General features: G+C 37.0%; 1 protein-coding gene and 1 long non-coding RNA gene across 2 annotated transcripts in view; one reads left to right on the top strand and one right to left on the bottom strand.

The window, feature by feature from the left end:
- Nucleotides 1-22,334, top strand: part of LOC136039300 (uncharacterized) — a 45,831-nt gene extending 23,497 nt beyond the window's left edge. Inside the window, exons 4-5 of the mRNA XM_065722907.1 lie at nt 3,544-3,680; nt 21,878-22,334. Coding sequence (XP_065578979.1) covers nt 3,544-3,680; nt 21,878-22,267 — 527 coding nt within the window. The 3' untranslated portion in view covers nt 22,268-22,334. The remainder of the gene's footprint in view (nt 1-3,543; nt 3,681-21,877) is intronic.
- On the bottom strand, nt 13,758-17,941 carry LOC136039301 (uncharacterized). Its single transcript, XR_010620421.1, has 2 exons — nt 17,843-17,941; nt 13,758-14,011 (listed from the first exon to the last, which is right to left on the bottom strand). It is a non-coding gene; the product is annotated as an uncharacterized LOC136039301 (long non-coding RNA).
- Nucleotides 22,335-23,042: the final 708 nt, after the last annotated feature.

Below are 23,042 nucleotides of genomic sequence, written 5' to 3' on the forward strand. Positions count from 1 at the left end.
ACCGCCTACTTCATGAGAGAAGTTAAAAGATTTTCACCTTCGCTTGTTCTTGCCACTGACTGATGGGTGAATTTATAAGTCAAAAGAGAGTACAAGAAAATAATGAAAGAATTATTAATATATTTTTTCAAAATAATGTAAATTACAGTAGAAATTGAATTTTTTAAAATAAAGAACATTCTGAGTTGGTTTTCTTCATGGACCCCAAAAATATTCTTGTGGACCCTCAATTTCTTGTGTTTTGCCTGTGGACCCCCAGGAATATTACATGGACCCCTAGGGGTCCATGTGGACCCCGGTTGAGAACCACTGCTTTAGACAGAAGAATGGTAATGTCTGGTGAAAAGCCACTTTTTAGTGAAGTTAAAGATCTATAATATTGGCTCTTCACAAGAGGACATGCTAGAACAAAAAGAGATATTTTTGGATTGCTAATTTATTGCTCATTTTCAGGATTTTGTTTCCATATATGACAATTCATCCCTAGCACTCCTCTATGGTCTCATAGTCCTAGTTGTATAGAAAACCAGAGATTAGAAATGATTAAACTCTTACTTATTAACACGCGGCAATTAATTAATGAATCATATTCCTTGTTTTTTTTTTTTTTCCATTTTCGTCCATGTTTTCAATCATTTTTCCCAGAATTATGAAATAAGGGTACTCCTGAATTATTCAGAACACACTCGAGAAGTTTGCTGAATGTACGATCTATGAAAACTGGTTTCAAGCCACAAAGACAAATAACGGATTACAGAGTGCATTGGACTTGTATAATTTGGGCTATATATTTGCAAATTAGGGGAAGGGTGGGGTTAGGTTAGGTTAGGTAAGACTACTTTAACCCCACACCCCCTTAATGAGCAAATATGTAGCTCAAAGTATATTATTATACGCACTAGAGTATTGCATTTTCATCATATGTTGTTATTTCTTTTAGATTAACCTAGCTTCACTTCTCGAGTGTTTTCTGAATAATACAGGAGTACCTGAAATAAGAATGCACGTGGAGCTATTATGTTTGAATTCTTAAGATGGGAACTCTGAATTTACTTTAACTTTTTACACTGGCAACTCTTGTCGACATAAGAGTTGTTGGCGTAAAAAGTGAAAAAAAAAAGCTCGCATTCTGAATGAGTAATTTATTATTTAGCCTATAGGCCTATACAGAGGCGCCATTATGGGGGGTCAGGGGTGGGCAAATGCCCACCCCAGATTTTCCAGGGGGCCCAAGCTTCCACCACAAAGGGCCTTTTGCCGGCCACAATAATCCATTATGTCCAACATAATCCATTCTGTCCAATTGGTTTGAAATTACTGCACGCCTATTAACCAAAGAGCGTAATTACTTGATGACCCTTGGGGTAATTATGCTATTTGCTATTAATCATTGTAAACTTTGAAAGTAGGTTAGATTCATAAAAACATTCTCGAGTTCTGTCAAATGGCCATTTCCTAGATGATTACGCGACACGAAGTGATTCGGGGGGCGGGAGGGCAAGATGGAGTTCATGCCCACCCCAAGATTTGGTCCAACTGGCGCCTCTGGGCCTATACTCTTATTTGCTCATTAGGGGGGGGGGAATAATACTTTTAGGCCTCACAAACTGGGAAGGAGGGTGGGGCAAGGTATACACAAATAATTTCTTATTTAATCAAGTATCTTCATAGGAGCGAAAATATAGAAAATAGAAGAAATTTAATGTAAGCTGTTAGAAAAACTAGGGCGGGTAGCTTCCCCTCTGCCCAGGCCTAGAATTGCCACTGCTTTGAGGCCTTAGGGACCTGCAGCCACTCATAAGACTTGTTGACCCTCACTCTGTAAGCAGGTACACAACTATGTATTACTATATGATGTTTGCTTTTACTGGATAACTAGTCTATAATAACGGTAATTTTTATATAGGCCGCACACCTGTTAAGGCACAGATGCACTTCTACGTGTCAGAGTGAATTTTGAAGCTGAGAGGCTATTTAGATAGCCTTCTAATAGTTCTAAGCAGATTGAATTTCTCATACTCTGTGGTTGAATGCATTTTTTCCTTTTTTGGGCCAAAATTTTTGTTTTGAGGCACAAAATGGTTAATGTAGACCCTTTTCTGTGGCATCATTTTTTGGCCCAATTGCACAGGACACCCACACTTCAAATTTCTTTCAAATAAGATCCTTCAACACAATATACAGTTTGATACACTGACCCATCGAGAAAAACGCGCATGTTTGACCAACCTTCAAGGGAAATCCTGTGCTTTTGGATTTACTAGCTTTGAGCCTCATTCCGGGATTCTCTGACATGTTGAATTCTATGGTGTAATCTTCATTACACGCATTTTTAAGATTGTTTTACTATTTTTCTAAAATTATGAAAAATATCTATCACTAGTAACTTTGGACGGATAAATTTAAAATTGATGTTTCGTAAATTTATACCAGTGCTGGAATTTTTAAAAACGCTAAAGTTAGTTTCACCCCTCTTCCTTAAGAATGACTCCTGAAACACAACAGTCATTTGACTAGAGCAAAAAGAGGCTTTTTAAAAAGTACTTAAAACTTTTCCGTAAAGAGAGAGGTGTTGAGGAGGGGGCAATCCTCTTCAAATACGTAATAATTTCTTTTCGTTTTAAGTTTTAATGCTGCTCCTTACTTTCAGTTGAAAAAACCTTGTTTTTTATATTCAATATAAATTAAAACTTTTTAATCTGGTTGTATCATAGTGAATACTCTTAAATAAAAAGCGATGTTTCCTTTGTTTTGTCTTATTTTTTCCTTATAGACCAGATCATCGATGTAGACATAGATATAGACCAGATGATCGTAGAATTAAATGAAAGTGCCCATTCGATTTCAATTCTAAGATGAACAGAGTCGAGTGTTAGGGCATTTCTACCCGTCTTACAAAGGTTTGGGGAGTATTTACTAGTTTGAAAAAGTCCTATAGACAAGACTTGATATCTTAATCAAAACAAAAGTTGACGCTGAAGGAGAATCATGAATCATCTTGGTCATGGAGAGCTTATCTACACTGCTTGGTTGGTTATTTACTTCTTTTCGTAAGCTTAAAGAAGTAACGGACCAGTTTGTGTAAAGAAAGGCGCTATAGAGAACTTTAGATTAGAAACAATATCCTACTTATAAATAGTCTTGGATCCCCAAGAAGATTTTCGGAAGCATTTGTATTTAAAGTACTTTACTAGAACGTATTGGTTAATAGAGTATTCTTGGCTTTCTTAATTCTCCTGGGGCCATCTTGTACAGAAAAAAAAAAATACCCGACAAATATGCTGGAAAAGAAGTAAACTTTAAGAAATATCATGTGACGATACACGTAGGAATATGTAGACAGTTGATCGTAGGAATATGTATTATTTTTTGTTAAGTTTCTTTTTATTTTTTTTTTCAAAGCCAAATTAGCATTGGCAACATCGGAATATCGTCAAAACTGGGCATAGGATGGTCTTCTGTTTGCAGAACTATATACTTCTTTGGCAACTGTGGTTACGATTTAATCCTTTGAATATACTTTATAGTAGATCTATGTTTTAGACTTTGGGCATGTTCGCTTTGACGTCGATTTGAATCAAGTTAGGCCTGAAGAGGCTGCTGCCCTCCAAGCTGCAGAAAGCAAAATAGAAGGTCTGGCGCCATCAATTACTGTTGGAGGAATTGGTTCTGCTGCGCAAGTAAGAATTCTATTTATAAAATTTCAATATCAGCGTTTGTTTACACATTCAAATTTTTTAATTTTATTCATCTTTGTATAACCTTAAATTATCAAAACCTATCTTTTTTAAGCAGTGAAGAGTAAAATCCAAACATGAAATGAGCCGAACTTAACCTATATACAAACCAAACTTGAGTCGAACAAAGCCAAACCTTTTTTGATGTCCCATTTACGTCCCATTTGACGTCCATTTGATAAGGTCCCATTTGCGAAGCAGCCTTAAAATGGATGCTTTGAAGACCGCTTTTTTTTTTTCAATTATATACGTGACGCCCTTAACGATCTCCTATGGCTGCAGTTTATTCGTAAAACGTGTGGTTTACAGGTATCAATACATTCTATTACAGCTACTATTGCTACTACTAACAATTCACCGCGTCACTAAGCCGCCTGAGGCCAACACAGCTAGGCACGCTCCTCCATCATCCCGATCTATTCAAAGCCTCCCTCTTTACAGCCTCCCGGGAAGTTCCCATTTCCTCCAAATCTTTCTTTGACATCCTCCCACCCCAACCACGGATGGTCTCGTCGAAAAAGAACAATATATGGTAGTCTATCATCCTTCATCCGCAGAACGTGCCCTAGCCATCTCAACCTTTCTCTCAGTATAGCCTTACAAAGCGGGATTGAATCACACTGTTTATATGCCTACTGTTTCAAATACGGTCAGTCAGCCGGGTACCCAGAACAGTCCCTAGGCAATTTCTCTGGAAAACACCTTAGAAAATCTTATCTGTCTTTCGGAGCACCCATGCTTCAGAGCCATACTTGACAGCTGTCATCACTGTAGCTTCCAAAATTCTAATCTCGGCTTGCACACTTATCTTCCTATTCTTCCAAACTTTTTTTTATCTGTGAAAAAACACCCTTAGCCTTGGCTATTCTACTTTTAACATCTTCACTACTCCCGCCGTCTTTGCTAATAATACTACCAAAGTCAGTGAAGCTGTCGATCTGATCAATCATTTCGTTGCCCAACGTCACCTTTGCTAAAGCTCTTCTATCAACAGAATCGAAAGCTTGCTCATAATCTATGAAACTGAGGACCAAAGATGTTTGATAATTCAGGCACTTCACATCCTTTACCTTTTCTAAAACCGCACTGTTCTTTTCTTAAAAACTTTGTCTACAGCATCTCTCGGTCGAAAAAATTTCATGTTACTTAAGTAATTTGCTACCTAGGGGGACTAGACTAATGCCTTGATAATTACAACACTCGCTTTTATCACCTTTCTTATACAGTGGTTTGATTAAGGTTTTTTTTTAAATCGCTAGGTACTTCCCCTTTTTCAAAAAAATAATTACAGTCCTAAGTAACTTAATTCTAGCCTTAGAGCCGCCATATTTAAGAAACTAATTTATCACACTATCAGCACATGGAGTCTTATTATTTTTTAGTCCTTTTAGTAATGTTGCAAATGTTTCCTCACAAAACAAATCTTTCTTCACATAGAAGGTGTCACAGACTTTTATTTTCCTCCATCTTTTCCTGCAACTCTATCTTGGTTAAGCACATTCTCAAAATGTTTTGGGCCATTTTATGACCAAACGCCGTATTGGTAATAACTAGATTATCCTACCTACGATTGCAACAGTCCATAGCCATTATTATTCCTACACTTATTTTACCTAGGTTAGGATACCATCTATCCCTATTTCTACCGACCTGTGGGTTAAAATATAATAAACACACCATATTTCTACCTAGGACACTGTGTATTTGCTCATGTGACTGTAAGTAAAATGCATCTGAGTCACTAGTATCTCCATCATTCGGTTCTACAAGGGCATATACTATAAATGATACCCTAAACCTAAACTTTTTCGCCATAAAATGTGCGATTAGTAGTCTTTTATTAATGCCCTCCCAGCCTAAACAATACTTAGCAGCTTCCTTATTCATCATGACCTGACTTAGCAGCTTCCTTATTCATCATGAGCCCTATGAGACGGTGTTCCATGCCCTGAGTTAGAGCAAAATCATACGAAATCATTACCGTAACAATCGACCAGGTTTAATCTAATTTCGCCATCCTAACTTGTAATTAGGCTGCCTAAATTCAGCTGTGGTCCTGTCTTTGTACCCCATCCTTCCTGCCTGAGTAAACAAATTCCATATCGCCTAATTTCATGCTACCTATCAATGGGATATGAGTTTCTGAAACACTAATAAGTCCAGTTTCAATCGTCTGAATTCGTCAGTCAAAATGTCGATACGATAATTCTTTTTTAACGTTATAACATTCCAAGTTCCAATTTTCGAATGTTTTAAACCATTGAAATATTTTGGTCTAAGGAAAAGCAATAGTCTCGGTTACCAGTGCAGGATGGGGACCAACACATCTCCCCAAGTCTACACTAAAGTGCTTAATCTGGCTTAGAACTGGACAGCAAGAAGTCCCTGGGACCTTCAGTAGAATAGAGGCTTTGTGCAATCCTGAGTCCATCTTGGTCACAACATGGTGTTCGGCACTTGGCAATGCTCTTCTTTCAACAAGAGTCGAAATCCTGCACAGACAATCTCAAACTTATTAACTCCGACTCATTATGTCTACAAATATTATGCTACTGCGGGGAGGCAATCCGTGGTAGATAAATCAGCTAGGAAGAGATTTTCCAGCCCGAAAGCGCTCATCAAAACAGACCAAACCCAAAAAAATATCCATTTACCAAAATCCCGCTCGAAAGCTGTGTCGCTTACTAGGCTATAATTTCCTCGAGGGTGCCACTCCTCAAGTAGGAATAGACTTGAACGCAAGATCCCCGGTCTTGCAGATCCCCCGAAAGGGTTGAGGTAGCCCTTGGCAGAAGCCAATGTCCATAGATCTGAATCTTACACGCTGTCGCAGTTTTCCTCCTATAGAAGATCCTCCCACGATGGTGTTCTGCGCCACCATGCAATTTAAGAAGAAGTTTAGTAACTCACAGTACGTGTGCACACGTCGGTGGGCCCCTTTGAGTATACATATGACGGACCTTCTTCCTCTTCCACCTGTATTTACTGCCCCAGGTAAGGGTGCTCCAGTCTCTAGTATGAACCAATTTCTATTAAGTTCCTCAAAATGATCTAAGATGCTAAGGATATTCGTTACATTTGAATTATCTGAAGACGCCACTAAAACCCTGGCTGCCAGTTCCAGCCGCATTTGAACGAAATCTGACTGATTTGAGTGACAACAATTTAGTCCTACCTTCACAAAAATAAGATCCAGGATAACAAACGTGACCCACACGCATCACGGTCAGTTTAACCCCCCTCCCCCACCCTTGCATCGCCATTTTTAACCTGTGCGTGCGCAATTATGACAGGTAGTAAAATTTGTACCGTCTGTCCCAAATTTGAACCAACAGCAGCGTGGAATGAGCTTTGATTAGATGGAAGTGATTGCATGGCATTGCTTTCAACTAATCAAAGGTTTTTTATGGCACTTGGTATTAATCAAGTGACATATAGCGATCGCAAATTCTGTCGGTCTGTCTGTCCCGGTTTTGCTACTTTAGGCACTTCCAGGTAAGCTATGACCATGAAATTTGGCAGGCGTAACAGGGCACCCTTGTATCGCTATTTTTAACCTGTGCGTGCGCAATTATGACAGGTAGTAAAATTTGTACCGTCTGTCCCAAACTTGAACCAACAGCAGCGTGGAATGAGCTTTGATTAGATGGAAGTGATTGCATGGCATCGCTTTCAACTAATCAAAGGTTTTTTATGGCACTTGGTATTAACCAAGTGACATATAGCAATCGCAAATTCTGTCGGTCTGTCTGTCCCAGTTTTGCTACTTTAGGCACTTCCAGGTAAGCTAGGACGATGAAATTTGGCAGGCGTAACAGGGATAGGACCAAATTAAATTATAAATAGTCGTTTTCGTGATTTGATCATCTGGGGGAGGGGAGTGGGGGTCGGTTAATTTGGAAACAATAGAAAAAATGAAGTATTTTTAACTTACGATCGGGTAATGGGATCATAATGACATTTGATTTTTGGAAGGATGTCGTGTCTCAGAGCTCTTATTTTAAATCCCGACCAGATCCGATAACATTGGGGGGAATTGGGGGGAGCCTAAAATCTTGGAAAACCCTTAGAATGGAGGGATCAGGATGAAACTTGGTGGGAAAAATAAGCAGAAGTCCTAGATACGTGAGTGACATAACCGGAACGGATCTGCTCTGTTTGGGGGAGTTGGGGGGGGGTTAATTCTGAAAATGAGAAAAAATGAGGTATTTTTAACTTACGAAGGAGCGATCTGATCTTAATGAAATTTGAAGTTTGGGAGAATGTCGTGTCTCAAAGCTCTTATTTCAAATCCCAACTGGATATGGTGACATTGGGGGGAATTGAGGGGGGAACCTAAAATCTCGGAAAACACTTAGAGTTGAGGGATCGGGATGAAACTTGGTGGGAAAAATAAGCACAAGTCCTATATACGTGATTGACATAACCGGAACGGATCGGCTCTCTTTGGGGGAGTTGGGGGGGGGGGGGGGTAATTCTGAAAATTTAGAAAAAAAGGGGTGTTTTTAACTTACGAAGGAGTGATCAGATCTTAATGAAATTTTATTTTTGGAAGGATATCGTGTCTCAGAGCCCTTATTTTAAATCCCGACCGGATCCGGGGGCATTGGGGAGTTCGGGGGCCTATGATCTTGGAAAACGCTTAGAGTGGAGGGATCTGGATGAAACATGGTAGGAAAAATAAGCACAAGTCCTAGATACAGGATTGACAACCGGAACGGATCTGCTCGCTTTGGGGGAGTTGGGAGGAGGGTTAATTCAAAAAATTAGAAAAAATGAGGTGTTTTTGACTTACGAAAGAGTGATTGTATCTTAATGAAATTTAGAATGACCTCGAAACTCTGATCTCTCGTTTTAAATACCGACCGGATCCAGTGTCATTAGGGGGGGGGGGGCTGGAAATTTGGAAAACGCTTAAAGCGGAGAGATCAGGATGAAACTTGTTGGAAAGAATAAACACAAGTCCAAGATAGGTGTCTTACATAGCCGAACCGGATCCGCTCTCTTTGGTGGATTGGGGGGAGGAGTAGTTTGGAAAAATAAGAAAAAATGCGGTATTTGTAGCTTACAAACGGGTGATCAGATCTTAATGAAATTTGATATCTAGAAGGATCTTGTGCTTTAGAACTTTAATTTTAAATCTCGACCAGATCCGGTGACATTGAAGAGAGTTGGAGGGGGAAGCCGGAATTCCTGGAAAACGTGAAAATCGTGGTATATTACGAATGGGTGATTGGATCTTAATGAAACTTGATATATAGAAGAATTTTATGTCTCAGAGGCTCTATTTTCAATTCGAATCGGATCCGGGGACATAGAGGGTTGGAGCGGGAAACAGAATCATGGAAACCGGGAATCTTGGAAAACCCTTAGAGTGGAGAGGACGGGATGAAATTTGATGGAAGAATAAGCACAAGTTATAGATACGAGATTGATATAATATGTATGGATCCGTTCTCTTTGAGGGAGCTGGGGGTTGTTAATTTGGAAAAATTAGAAAAATTGAGGTAGTTTTAACATAAGAACTAGTGACCGGACCTTAATGAAACTTGTATTTAGATGGAACTCGTGTCTCAGAGCTCTTATTTCCAATCCCGACCAGATCTTCTGACATTGGGGGTAGTTGGAGGGGGAAACTGGAAATCTTGGAAAACACTTATAAATGTCTTAGATACATGATTGACGTAACCGGACTGGATCCACTCTCTTTGGTGGAGTTAGGTGGTGGGGTTCAGTGCTTTGGCGAGTTTGGTGCTTCTGGACGTGCTAGGACGATGAAAATAGGTAGGCATGTCAGGTAGTTGAACAAATTAACTTGATAAAGTTGTTTCCCCGATTTGACCATCTGGCGGGCTGAAGGGGGAGGAAAAAGTAGAAAAATTGAGGTATTTTTAACTTACGAGTGGGTGATCGGATCTTAATGAATTTTAATATTTAGAAGGACCTCGTGACTCAGAGCTCTTATTTTAAACCCCGACCGGCATTAAGCCTCTTGTTGGAGCTCATACTATATGAGGTCTTGGCTCTTGGTTTTTCCGACCTTGTCACAAGCGCCATATGACCTCTTAGCTCTTGTTCAAAGGAAATAAAGTTATTGAAAAGGGAAGTGTTATTTTGTACCTTTAGTCACAACCTCTCGAGTAAAAAGAAATCTTGTGTTACTGTTGGTTCAAATTTCAGACACATGGTCACAGATTTGATACAGACGGTCTCAAATTTCAGAGTATTCAAATTTGAGACAGATGGCCAAAAACAGCGATACTGGGACATGACGCGAATGAGACGGTGTTAAATACCGTGAGATTAAGCAAAGACATACAAAATCCTTACCGTAACAATCGACCAGATTTGATCTAATTTCGCCATCCCATCTTGTAATAAGGTTGCCTAAATCTAATGGTGGTCCTGGCCTCTCTAGCATGCGGGGCAAAATCTTTATTAGTGCTCCTCTCCTCCCCCCGGTCTTAAATAAATTATTACGGCATATCTTAACAAAATTTCAATTAATGCAAAAAAATTCCATTAAACTCTAACATTCTTAATTTTGGCTCTGCAAAGTTATTAATTATCTCGTTCCAATTGATTGCTTCCAAGTCTTCGTATTCTATGCTCATTCTGCGAACAGGTTTGAATACTAAATATCAAAAAAAAAATATTACAACAGAATATCACAAAATATCACGAAAATTAATTAAATTCGGTCTACTTAAGTTTATTTTCAAGGAATGGTGATGAAGATGTTGGGAAAAACGAATATTTTAGATTCAATTTCCTTATTTCCTCAACTCTTTATTTTAATTCAATAAAAAAAACAAGTTTTTTTAACTGAAAGTAAGAAGCGACATTAAAACTTAAAACGAACAGAAATTATTCCGTATATGAAAGGGGCTTTTCCTCCTCAACATCCCACTCTTTACGCTAGTTTGACTCTTTCTCTTAACTTTACTTTTTAAAACAGTAAAAACTAATGGTGTGATTTTCGTTAAGATTGTATGACTTTTAGGGGATGTTTCTTCCTATTTTCTAAAATAAGAAAATTTTCTCAGGCTCGTTACTTTTAATGGGTAAGACTAAACTTGATAAATATTTAACTTATATATTTAAAATCAGCATTAAAATACGATTCTTTTGATGTAACTATTAGTACCAAAAATCCATTTTTTATGATATTCGGTTACTATTGAGCTGGGTCGCTCCTTACTACAGTTCATTACCACGAATTGTCTGATAAAAACACAATTCCAAAAATTACAGATATATCAGATGCATCAAAAAATTGGCTTATTATGCTAATCCCAAATATAGAAGAATTCAAGTTTAGTGTTTCCCTTCAAAAGATACGAGCCTGAGAAAATTTGCCAGATTATTGAAAGGGAAGAAATAACCACTAAAAGCTAAATAATTTCTTAATGAAAATGAAAACCATACCATCAGATTCTGCGTATAAGAGAACCCTATGTGGAATTTTGTGTCTTTTTGCCACAAAAAAAGAACACAGATGGGCGTTTTATTTTTGTTTCAGGAGTTATCGTATCGATCTAATGGCCATAGGAAATTAAGAGAGGGCACATTCGAACGTGAATTAAAAGTTCTAGTGCCCTTTTTAAGTGGCCATAAAGATAAGAGGGCAGCTCGCCCCCTACTCTTAAAGCCACGTCCCCCCCCCCAAAAGTTGGCTGATCAAAATTTTGTCATTTTGTCAAGCATAGTTCAAGGGTTCAATAACAATGCTTTTGGTGATGATTTGACCCTCCTTAGTCCCTGGGGAAAGGGCTGTAAGCTGTAGCGGGTGTATTGGTATAGGGAGTATCGGTATTGGGGCGTATCAGCATTAGGCGTTTTTTTCAGTCACAGTTTTGCGCCTTCTATATGGTTATATGGAGAACATGTTTTCGTTAAGGCTGATTATGGTAATTCTTGACCAGTGCTGTTGTTTCTACTATGCTAAGAAATCTCGTTAACCGCCAAAATTTGAGTGATTTTAAGGTGGAATATTTGGAATTTTTAAGGCGGTATTTTGCAGGGGAGGGGATTTCCCGCAGGAATAATTTTCTATGGAAAGGAAAGTTTATGGGGGAGCTTTCCAGGAGAAATTTTACACCAGAGGGAGGGAATGTATTTGAAAGACCGTCACAAACTAAATAAGAAAGTCAACTGGAAGGAAAGAGCAATATTAAAACTTGAAACGAACAGAAATCATTTCCTCATTTAAGAAGAGCTACCCCCCCCCCTCAGTAAAAAAAAATTTTGGGCAGTGTCATTACTATGTGGTCAATCATAGACTTTCCGGTATTATTTGAAAAAAAGGTCATCAATTAAATAAAAAAAAACAAGTTTTTTCGACAGAAAATGAAAGTAAGGAGCCATAGCCAGAATCAAGAGCTCCGGTGGGGGACTGAGATTTACAAAAACAACTAAAAATCCATAAAAATGTGTCTGTATGCAATTTTTTTACGTTTTTACGAGTTGGAACAAATTTAGGGGGAGGGGAGGGGAGGGATTAAATACATGAGCATTAAAAAACACTTAAAACAAGCATTTAACAAGAAAACTAGGCCATAAGACGGCGTAAAATGATTCATTTATAACGGAAAATATCTGTTTTTAGCTTGAAAAACACTGTCTATTCGATCCGGTAAGTGGAGTGTTTCGAGGTCTTTAGTATTTTTTTAGTTTTCAATAGTTGGCATCACGAAACGATACAACATATTTTCTATCCAAAACTTTTGTCCTCATCAATGTTCTCCCAAATCCGTCTGCGCATAACTTCAAAGCTGATCAGAATATATATGTATCTGTTGCCTTCCTAATCCATGTTCAGAAAAAAAATCGGCCCCGATTGCATAAGGTCCCCTTGATCTGGCTTGAAGTTTCAAACTAGTAAAGGTAAACAAGTTTTTTGCCCATTTCGAATCCTCACAACACCATTCTCTGTTTTGGCCCTAAATGCAAGGCAACAATTCTCAAAATTTCAAGTTAATCAGAAAAAAAGTGTTTATACTCACTGCTGGGTCCATTTCCAAGGGGAGGGTGGTACCCACAAACTATTTTTCTCCTGCTACATTAGTCTTCTTGACCTTTAAGACTTTCAAATATAAATTTCAAGCCAATGTTGTTCTAGCCTATTTCTCAGAACTTATGACAACTTTTTGGCTATTCCGAAATTTGCTCCTATATCATGGGGATTGCAGAGAGCCAGGGTAACGAAAAGAACATGGAAGGGATCTTATGCCCTCCAATCACTTTTGGCACTTAGAGGGGCACTAGAACTTTCAATCGAATGAGCCATATCCGAAGTTAGGAATTTGGCTATGATTCAGGTCTTGTAAATATGCTTAATGCGAATCTATTTTTGCTATAAATTACCTTATTCTGATCCTTTCCCACAAAATCATTCGTTTTTGAGGTGATGGGCTATTTTTGGTGTTTATTTTTTCCAGCCCCTCCCCCTCCTGAAAAAATATTTGCATATGCCTGTCTAGTATGTATTTTTGATGTTTTGTAATGAAAAGTAATTTAATTCAAAATATTTAAATAACATTTTTTTTCTGTACCGTATTTTTTCTGCACCGTACTTTTTTTTTTTTGTAAAAATATGAACCCTTAATGTATTTCGATTTACGATGAATTATAACCAGTAGCAAAGTAGAGATTTAGTAACATCCATGGTTATAATAGGTTCAGGAAATAGAACCATGTTTTAGTTTCATTTTTATGGGGTTCAATGCTATTCATATTAGGTCAAACTAAGTTGCTCCTTTCTGTCCTGAATTTGCGATCACAAACTCACCACCTGTTCAGTTAAAGCGATAGGATTGTTCAAAAGTCATAAAAATAAATATTTAAATCCGTCATTTATTGAACAAATAAAAAATATATCCGTATCACGAAAGTCATCATTAAATCTACTTTTTCATATCAGCTTCATTCATTTCCTTGATTAGTTTAGCAATTTCAGGCTTCACTTGGTCGTATCTCTGATTAAATGTTAAAAATTTTCCCGGCTTCGGGTGTTCAAGGTCCATTCTCTCCCATGGAGGGATTGTGGCGTGATGCTTTATAACCACATCATTTTTTCTAAATAGAGATGATATTGCAAACGCCGCAGCTCCGACAACAGTAATCCCAACGAAAAATATAAGGGGATACAGCTCTGTCCCAACTCGCCCAACGTTGATCGGGCGTGACATTTGTTTAGCTGCACTGACTTGTCCGCCGACAAATTCTTTAACTGGTTGATCTGCACTCATTTTTTCAGCTCTTTTATCAAGTACCTACAAAATACGAAATAATTTTAAATTGGGAACAGGAAAACAATTAAGGTGCTGCTATATGAAAGACAAACAGCACTACTACACACAATATATTGAAAGCGTTGAAGGTCGTAACAGATCCAACGGGGCAAAAGGTTCGTATGTAGGAAAGGAGGGAGGGGAGTTTGAGCCAGTACCACTGTGAATCAAATTTGAAATTTTAATAAAATTTCATATTTTCCAAAAATCTTCTATGTTAATTTATATACCTCAGTCCCTCAAATTCTTGCATGCCAAAACCCTTTCAATGAATGTGGGGTAAAAAAGGTTTTGGTTGCATGCCGCCTATTTTCTCTCATTAATCTTTAATGTCTAAACATCACCAGGTAATAATTAAGATGTTGTAGTGTGTATGTTCACTATGCAAGTTTTTGGTGTTCTTTTCCTGTACCTATTGTTTTAGTGTTTTAGCAGAAGAGGACAATTTTAGTATCAGTCAATAGCTGAGATACAGCTGTGTCCATCTATTGAATTATAATTTAAGTTTTTTCGGTGAAAACGGTTGAAAATCGTTGAAAAACGAAAAATTCCCTGTTTTTTAAGCAAGTTTAGATCATTTTAAGAAAAAAGTATGGAATATGATACTAGTGCCTCGGTGAATGTATATACACCTAACCCCAATAAACCCAATGGCATAAGCTTCTTGCCCCTTTAGTACAACTCACAGGTGTAGGCTCGTCACGTGGACAGCTAATAGATAGACTTATCTATTAACAATGAATTAACATCATTTTTGTACAATCCTTAAAAGGGGATTAGTGCCAGATTTGCCGCTCACCCATTTGTACTATCTCTCTTGGCTTTTTCTACAATTAGCCATGGCCTGATGAACACAAGTATTCGATTTTAATTAAAATCAACGGACTTTCAAGGCCGAGAGGTCAGAGGTCGGAGGCCATCAAGATCGACCTCGTTTCAGAGAGAACAAATTTATATTCTATTAAAGCTTTTTGTAACTGATATAATATGTTATAACTTACAGAGCCAATACTGAGCATATTTTCCATTGATACAATTTCATATTTATTGATATTGAAAAAACTAGAATTCAAACATCTATTTAGTGTGTCTGAATATAACCCATCAAATTAAGTCTTGGTGCCCAAAGAAAAGGATAGTTGTATTACCTTTATTATTAAAACATTATCTTTATTATTATTATTATTAAAAATAACATCTTCGATTATTAAAAAAACGATACTTGGTGCCCAAAGCAAAAGGATAGTTGCTTTACCTTTACTATTTAAAACATTACTTTTATTATTATTATTATTAAAAATAACATCTTCGATTATTAAAAAACGATAAAGTCCAAGAGATTCTCTGTAAATTATAGTAAAATATGGATAATATAGAACTCAACTATTAAAGTTTTATTAACATACAATAGAATAAATATAATAATTGTTTTGTTGGCAAATAAAATATTTTCAAAGAGCGTAATCAAATGTCATCTTTAGCTAGCAAAGTAACCACCTTTCCAAGAAAAAAAAAATCTTAGTTCACCACCATCTCCCCTATTCATTGTAAGACTGCCTCCAACTAGTGTCTGTAAGTTCGCGCCGGGGAGACCCATCTCCAAAAATTTCATTTTCCTAACTTAGCCCCTTTATGAGATAGCAAGAAGTCACTAAACTAGAATTTTACCGTTTTTCTTTTATTTTTCTTCAGACTTTCCTTGGAGGAAAGGGGAACTCATTTTTCCAAGGATTCATTCCCCGGGTGGAGGACCGTTCAACTATGAAAAAAGCATGCTTCCAGCCGGTACATGAATCTTTTTTTTACATAACAGTTCTTCATATATCGGAAGGGAAGTAACTGGAGCATGTAACATTCCCCATTACGGCAAGGGCGTATTTCTATTACTTATTGTGTTGGTATGTTTGTAGCCGGTAAGAGGTTCTCTGTCAAAAAAAGTAGGTCTGTTTTTTGGTTGTTGAACTACTAAGAACTTTTTTTCGGTAAAAACGTAATTTGAGCTCCGATGAGAAAATTACCTGTTAATTTATTATTTAAAATTGGCTGTCATGATTTAAACAGAAACATCAATACAAAAAAAAAATGAAATAGACGAAAAATGTCAGCAAAAGGAAGATTCCAAAAAGGGAAAGAACTACTTTATTCTTTGATACCGCTCTCTCAAACATGCCCTCAAACGAGGGTCCAGCATTAAAAAAAAGCCAAAACCCAATAAAAAGAAAGGCGAATAATTGCTAAGCTATGATTAAGGTGTGTAAATCCCGCGCAAATAGAGGAACAAAAGCGACACATAGCATAGCACAGAAAATAGTTTCATAAAGAAAGAAAAATATTGATGATACTTCAGCTTACTATTAACTTCTGTTATTTTTTTTTTATTTTTTTTTGCGTTTGTGAGAACAAAATCCTTCAATGTATAAGTTTGTTCAATTTTTAAATTTTTGACATTCAATAGGCAGCTGCAATTACTCAGTTTTGTTCAGAAGCACTTATTAAAAACTGTTGCAATTAATTATTTGCTTATTTTACTTCATAGCTGTAATTTGCTCATTAAGATGGACAATTCTTGGTATGTTAATCTATCACCCTAAATTAGTAAAATTTTTGCTTACCTTCAAAGTTTCTATGGGTTTTCAAATTCTTTTTGATTTGTTTGTTTGGTTTTTTCTTGTTGTTGTTTTTTTTTTTTGTAAGATTCATGTTTGATGTTAAAACCGCGGGTAAAATTCTAGTTAATTGACTTCTTGCTATCTCAGAAAGGGTGTAGGTTAGGAAAATGAAACTTTCAGGGATGAATCTACAGACTAAAGTATGTCCCGGAAAAGTATTTTGAAGCAAACTACCTCCACTCCTTCTCCCTCTAGAGGGCCCTGACCTTTGATGACCTTTAAAAATATGTCCACTATAAAAGTGAAACCTTGCAAAATAGATCTTTTCCTCAATTGAAGTACAACAAAATTGTTTTCAGTTTCATAACTTTGCTCAATTCCATTTTACAAGGTTTTAAAGATATGCAAATACATTTCCTAAATTTTGGAAAAAAACATTGATATGGCTCAAAATTCTACTCAAATAACGGGAATTACATTTTCAGAACTAAAGGCAGAGAAAAAGCAACTAGTAACTGAAAATTGAGGTAAAATGCTGTTTTGTCAAAATTTCAATAGGTATTGACCTGTCATGTAGGCAAATTTTAGGGCCCTCCAGAGAGAGAAAGTGTGGAGGTGAGTACTTTAAAATACCTTCCCGGGACATAGTTTAGCCTGTAGATTTATCCCTGAAAGTTTCATTTTCCTAACCTAAACCCTTTCTGAGATAGCAAGAAGTCAATTAACTAGAATTTTACCAAACCGCGTTCAAGAGAGCGCAATATAATAACGCTTATTCAGTAAGTTATTGCAATTAAATACAGTAAGCTCTGTTGAACGCGGGGTTGATTTAGTACCTTAATGGTTTCATATCTTCGATGTAGCCCTAGGATATGACTCTAGGTAAAACACCGATTTACCTGATTTTGCGTTTTTTGTGCTTACTTCTCTTTAACAGAAGGTTTATTATGTTAATTTGACAACGACAGAAAATCAGCGAGACTGATATACCGTTCAACTGGAAGCATCTACGAAAGCTCAATAAATATAAATTTTCTTAAATATTTATTTTTAGTTCAGAAAAGGACAAGTTATGTTACCAAGTAAGTCAGACATGTTAGGTGCATACGTTTTGAAAACGGTTAACCTCTTTTTTTACACTTCTTGATGTTTAAAGAAGAATAAAAAGATAAAAACATTAATATATTTATACTATTCAACTTACTCAACTATAATAATACAGAAATCCAGTGTTGTTTTCACGATTTCATCCATTGAAGACTACTACCTTTTGAACTTGGTTCACCTGACAATACGATTTACAAACGTCTGGTGACGTCAGCTTTTCCGGCAATTACACCTCGTTGTTGCTGCGAAAGATATTGCAAAATATCACTTTTACTGCTAGTTAAAAACAATTTGTTTCTTTTAGTCAATCTCTTTGTTTTTAGACTTTTTCGGGTCTTGATTTTACTTTTAACAAGCAAGTCTAGATACAAAAAGATGTGGTTAACTGCTAAAAATTTGTCAACCCCGAGATTTGTTATTATTAGCTGACGCCGAGACAAATTAGATCTAGGAAATAAAGCAAAATCATGCAAAAGGATTTAGAAAAAAAGACAAATGGAATAGTCTTAGGTAAATAACGTTTGTACTTGTCTGTTAAACGAAACACATCCAAGTATTCAAGTTAGGTTAATCCTAATGAAATATGCCAAACATGATAATATAATATTGTAGAAGCAAAATTATGGAAACTACGACAAAGAATTGTGGTTAGCAGGCCGCGCAGAACGCATTATATTAAATACTTAACCAAAAATAACACAACCTAACTAACCACTTCTATAGATTAAATACTTAATCAAAATATGCACACATCGCAGTTTTTCTCACTCAAAATAAGCAAAACATAACCGATCCCAGAGAGGCAAACCGGCTTCTGTCAGATCTTACAAAGCGTAATTCTTGAGTGTGTTTTGTTTAATAGACAAGTACCATAATTTTTGTTAGTTTCAACTTAAACTTGGAACAAGTTGTGCTATTTTTTCTTTTAATTAGTCAGAACTATCCAATCACTACGATTTTCTATGAATGGTTCGGGCGCGGTGCTAAGATCGATCCAAAGTAAGATTTAGCGAACGACAGGTCAACGACAGCTTTTAGGTCAAAATATCATGATTTTATAATTTTCAAGTGTTTTGTATAGCTTTCATCCGGGTAGATTTAGATAGATATTTATTGTAACAAAGGCCACTTTGGTTCATGGCAAAAAAAAATGAAACAATTTAATACCACAAAATAATAACATGCATAACAAAACATGATATATGACAGTAACAATAAAACAAGAGCTAAGAGCTCATATGGCACTTGTGACGAGGCGAGAAGACCTAAGAGCCAAGAGATCATATGGTATGAGCTCTTAACAAAATTCTATGAATCAATAGATTGATTTAAAAAGGAAAATAAGAGGCTTAATGCCGGTCAAGATTTAAAATAAGAGCTCTGAGTCACAAAGTCCTTCTAAATATCAAAATTCATTAAGATCCGATCACCCACTCGTAAGTTATAAATACCTAATTATTTCTAATTTTTCCTCTCCCTTTTGCCCCCCAGATGGCCGAATCTGGGAAAACGACTTTATCAAGTCAAATTGTGCAGCTCCCTGACACGCCTACAAATTTTCATCGCCCTAGCACGTCCAGAAGCACCGAACTCGCCAAATCACTGAACCCCTCCCCCCAACTCCCCCAAAGAGAGCGAATCCAGTACGATTCTGTCAATCACGTATCAAGGACATTTGTTTATTCTATCCACCAAGCTTCATCCCGATTCCTCCACTCCAAGTGTTTTTCCAAGATTTCCCCCTCCAACTCCCCCCAATGTCTGGTCGGGATTTGAAATAAGAGCTCTGAGACATGAATTCCTTCTAAAGATCAAATGTCATCACGATCCGATAATCTATTCGTAAGATATAAATACCCCAATTTTCATGTCTTCCAAGAATTCCGGTTTCTCCTCCAACTCCCGCGAATGTCAAAGGATCTGGTCGGAATTTGAAATTAGAACTTTAAAGCACAAGATACTTCTAAATATCAAATTTCATTAAGATCTGGTCACCCTTTCGTAAATTACAAATACCTCAAATTTCAAAATTACCCCCCCCCCCCTAATTCCACCAAAGAGAGCAGATCCGGTCCGGTTATGTCAGTCACGTATCTTAGACAGGTTTCTATTCTCCCATCCAGTTTCATCCTGATCTCACCGCTTTAAGTATTTTCTAAGATTTCCGGTCCCCCCAACTGCCCCCCTTCCAATTACGCTTGATCCGGTTGAGATTTAAAATAAGATATCTGAGTTACGAGGTCCTTCTAAATATGAAGTTTCATGAAGATCCGATCACTCCTTCGTAAGTTAAAAATACGTAATTTTTTCTTATTTTTCAGAATTACCCCCCCCCCCCGCAATTGATCGGATCCGTTCCAATTATGTAAATCATGTATGCAAGACTTCTGCTTATTTTTCCAACCAAGTTTCATCCCAATCCCTCCAATCTAAGCGTTTTCCATCATTTTAGGTTTCCCCACCCCAAACTTCCCCCAATGTCACCAGATCCGGTCAGGATTTAAAATAAGAGCTTTGAGACACGATATCCTTCTAAATATCAAATTTCATGGAGATTCAATCACCCGTTCGTAAGTTAAAAATACCTCATTTTTTCTAATTTTTCAGAATTAACCCCCCCCCCCCAACTACCCCAAAGAGAGCGGATCCGTTCTGGTTATGTCAATCATGTATCTAGGACTCGTGTTTTTTTCCCACCAAGTTTCATCCCAATCCCTCCACTCCAAGTGTTTTCCAAGTTTTAGGTTTCCCCTTCCCAACTCCCCCCCAATGTCACCAGATCCGGTCGGGTTTAAAATAAGAGCTCTGAGCCACGATATCCTTCTAAATATCAAATTTCATTGAGATCCGATCACCCGTTCGTAAGTTGAAAATACCTCATTTTTTTTAATTTTTCAGAAATACCCCCCCCCCCCCAACTACCCCAAAGAGAGTGGATCCGTTCCGTTTATGTCAATCATCTATCTAGGACTTGTGTTTATTTTTCCCATCATGTTTCATCCCGATTCCTCCACTCTAAGTGTTTTCCAAGTTTTAGGTTTCCCCCTCCCAACTCCCCGCCCCCGTCACCAGATCCGGTCGGGATTTAAAATAAGAGCTCTAAGACACGATATCCTTCTAAACATCAAATTTCATTGAGATCCAATCACCCGTTCGTAAGTTGAAAATAACTCATTTTTTTCTAATTTTTAAGAATTACTCCCCCCCCCCCAACTACCCCAAAGAGAGCGAATCAGTTCCAATTATGTCAATCATGTATCTGGGACCTGCGCTTATTTTTTCCATCAAGTTTCATCCCGATCCCTCCGCTCTAGGTGTTTTCCAAGATTTTAGGCTTCCCCCACCTCCAACTCCCCCCAGTGTCATCAGATCCGGTCGGGATTTAAAATAAGAGCTCTTGAGACACAATATCATTCCAAACATCAAATTTCATTAAGATCCAATCACCCGCTAATAAGTTAAAAATACTTCATTTTTTCAATTTCTTCCGAATTAACCGGCCCCTCACTCCCTCTCCCCAGATGGTCAAATCGGGAAAACGACTATTTCTAATTTAATCTGGTCCGGTCCCTGATACGCTTGCCAAATTTCATCGTCCTAGTTTACCTGGAAGTGCCTAAAGTAGCAAAACCGGGACCGACAGACAGACAGACCGACCGACAGACAGACAGACAGACCGACAGAATTGGCGATTGCTATATGTCACTTGGTTAATACCAAGTGCCATAAAAAACATAAAAATTGTGAAACAAACTTAGTAAGATATAACACCATAAACTAATAATTACACAAAATGTCGTACCACATGATGGATAGATACTACATGCTTTAAACTCACATGGGCCATGGCTGTTACAAAAAGGAAAAATAAAACACTTCAAGCACCCCTTCTCCCCGTACAAAAATCTCATTTTGGGTCATTCGCAATTAATATTTTGCCATATCTTTTATTGTCCCATAAAATTTTGACCCAATTACTGAGACCAACCACTACACACTTGACCCTAAACTACTAGAAAATAACTTCAAATCCTACAATTCAAGACAAAGAGCCATGAAGTGAAACAGATACTCACATTTATCTACACACATGGGGAAGAGCTTGTTTGTCTTTAACACATTTTTTTTTCAGTCAATGGCTGCATTCAATGAAAGAGAGCAAAGTGAAACAGGCCCATTTCACCCAGGCATCAAAGCAACCGAACCTCTTCCTGGTCCAACTTACTATCAAGGAGTTGAGCTCAGCCCTTCTGCTCTTCCAACGTATGCTCCCGACGTCAGTGTATTTCCTCCATCTCTTTCTACAAACACTTCCAATGTTGGTGCTGTCCCTCCTTCTATCACCACATATTCTCCTGATGCTGGTGCTAATGACTGGGAGCGAGTTTATAGAAAGACAACGAAGACGACTCAAAGAATTGCTATTCCGGGTGGAATTGAGGACATCGTGGATGAAGGAAAGTTGGGTGAAGCGCCAAGAACAAACATTAGAAGTACTATTGGGAATGTCCGCATGGACTAATATTTAATAATATTGGTTTTTTGTCCTTTCGATTTTTGATTTACTTTAATTATACGTTTCATTCACATTTTTTAAATATTATCCTGAATAAGGCACAAAGAAATGAGTTTGGAAACAAATTAAGTGGTATGTTTGAAATACAACTTCCGTTTTGATGTAAATAAGGAAAAAGTACAAGCAAAGAAACAGCATATATATATATGTCTATATATATATATATATATATATATATATATATATATATATATATATATATATATATATATATATATATATATATATATATATAATATATATATATATATATATATATATATATATATATATATATATATATATATATATATATATATATAATATATATACTGTCTGACAAAGAGTATGGGAGGCTGATATGATCTATTGATAATAGAGAAAGATTTGGCTACTTAAAATGATGCTAATAGATATTAGATAAAACCTATCACAACGCAAACAGTATATAGCGTCATCCAAAAGATCTATAAGCCTTGTTTTAATTTATTGAAATTTCGATTTCTTGTTAGGGTCTAGGCTTTGTTATGTATGTTTTTAAAATTGACGGGTGGATTTTGCTTGGTTAAGTCAGGTAGAGTTTTCTAAGAAGGTTTTTTTCTAAGATGAACATGAGTTTCTTCGTTTTTCAGTTTTGTAAACTTCATTTCCTAAAAACTATTTCACAAATGCTGCCGTAAACCGATAGTTAAGAAAAATAATGTATTTAAGAAGTGTCTTGTAACAAGGATTTGAAGGAAAG

The sequence above is a fragment of the Artemia franciscana genome, chromosome 19 (assembly GCF_032884065.1).
Source record: "Artemia franciscana chromosome 19, ASM3288406v1, whole genome shotgun sequence".
NCBI lineage: Eukaryota > Metazoa > Arthropoda > Branchiopoda > Anostraca > Artemiidae > Artemia > Artemia franciscana.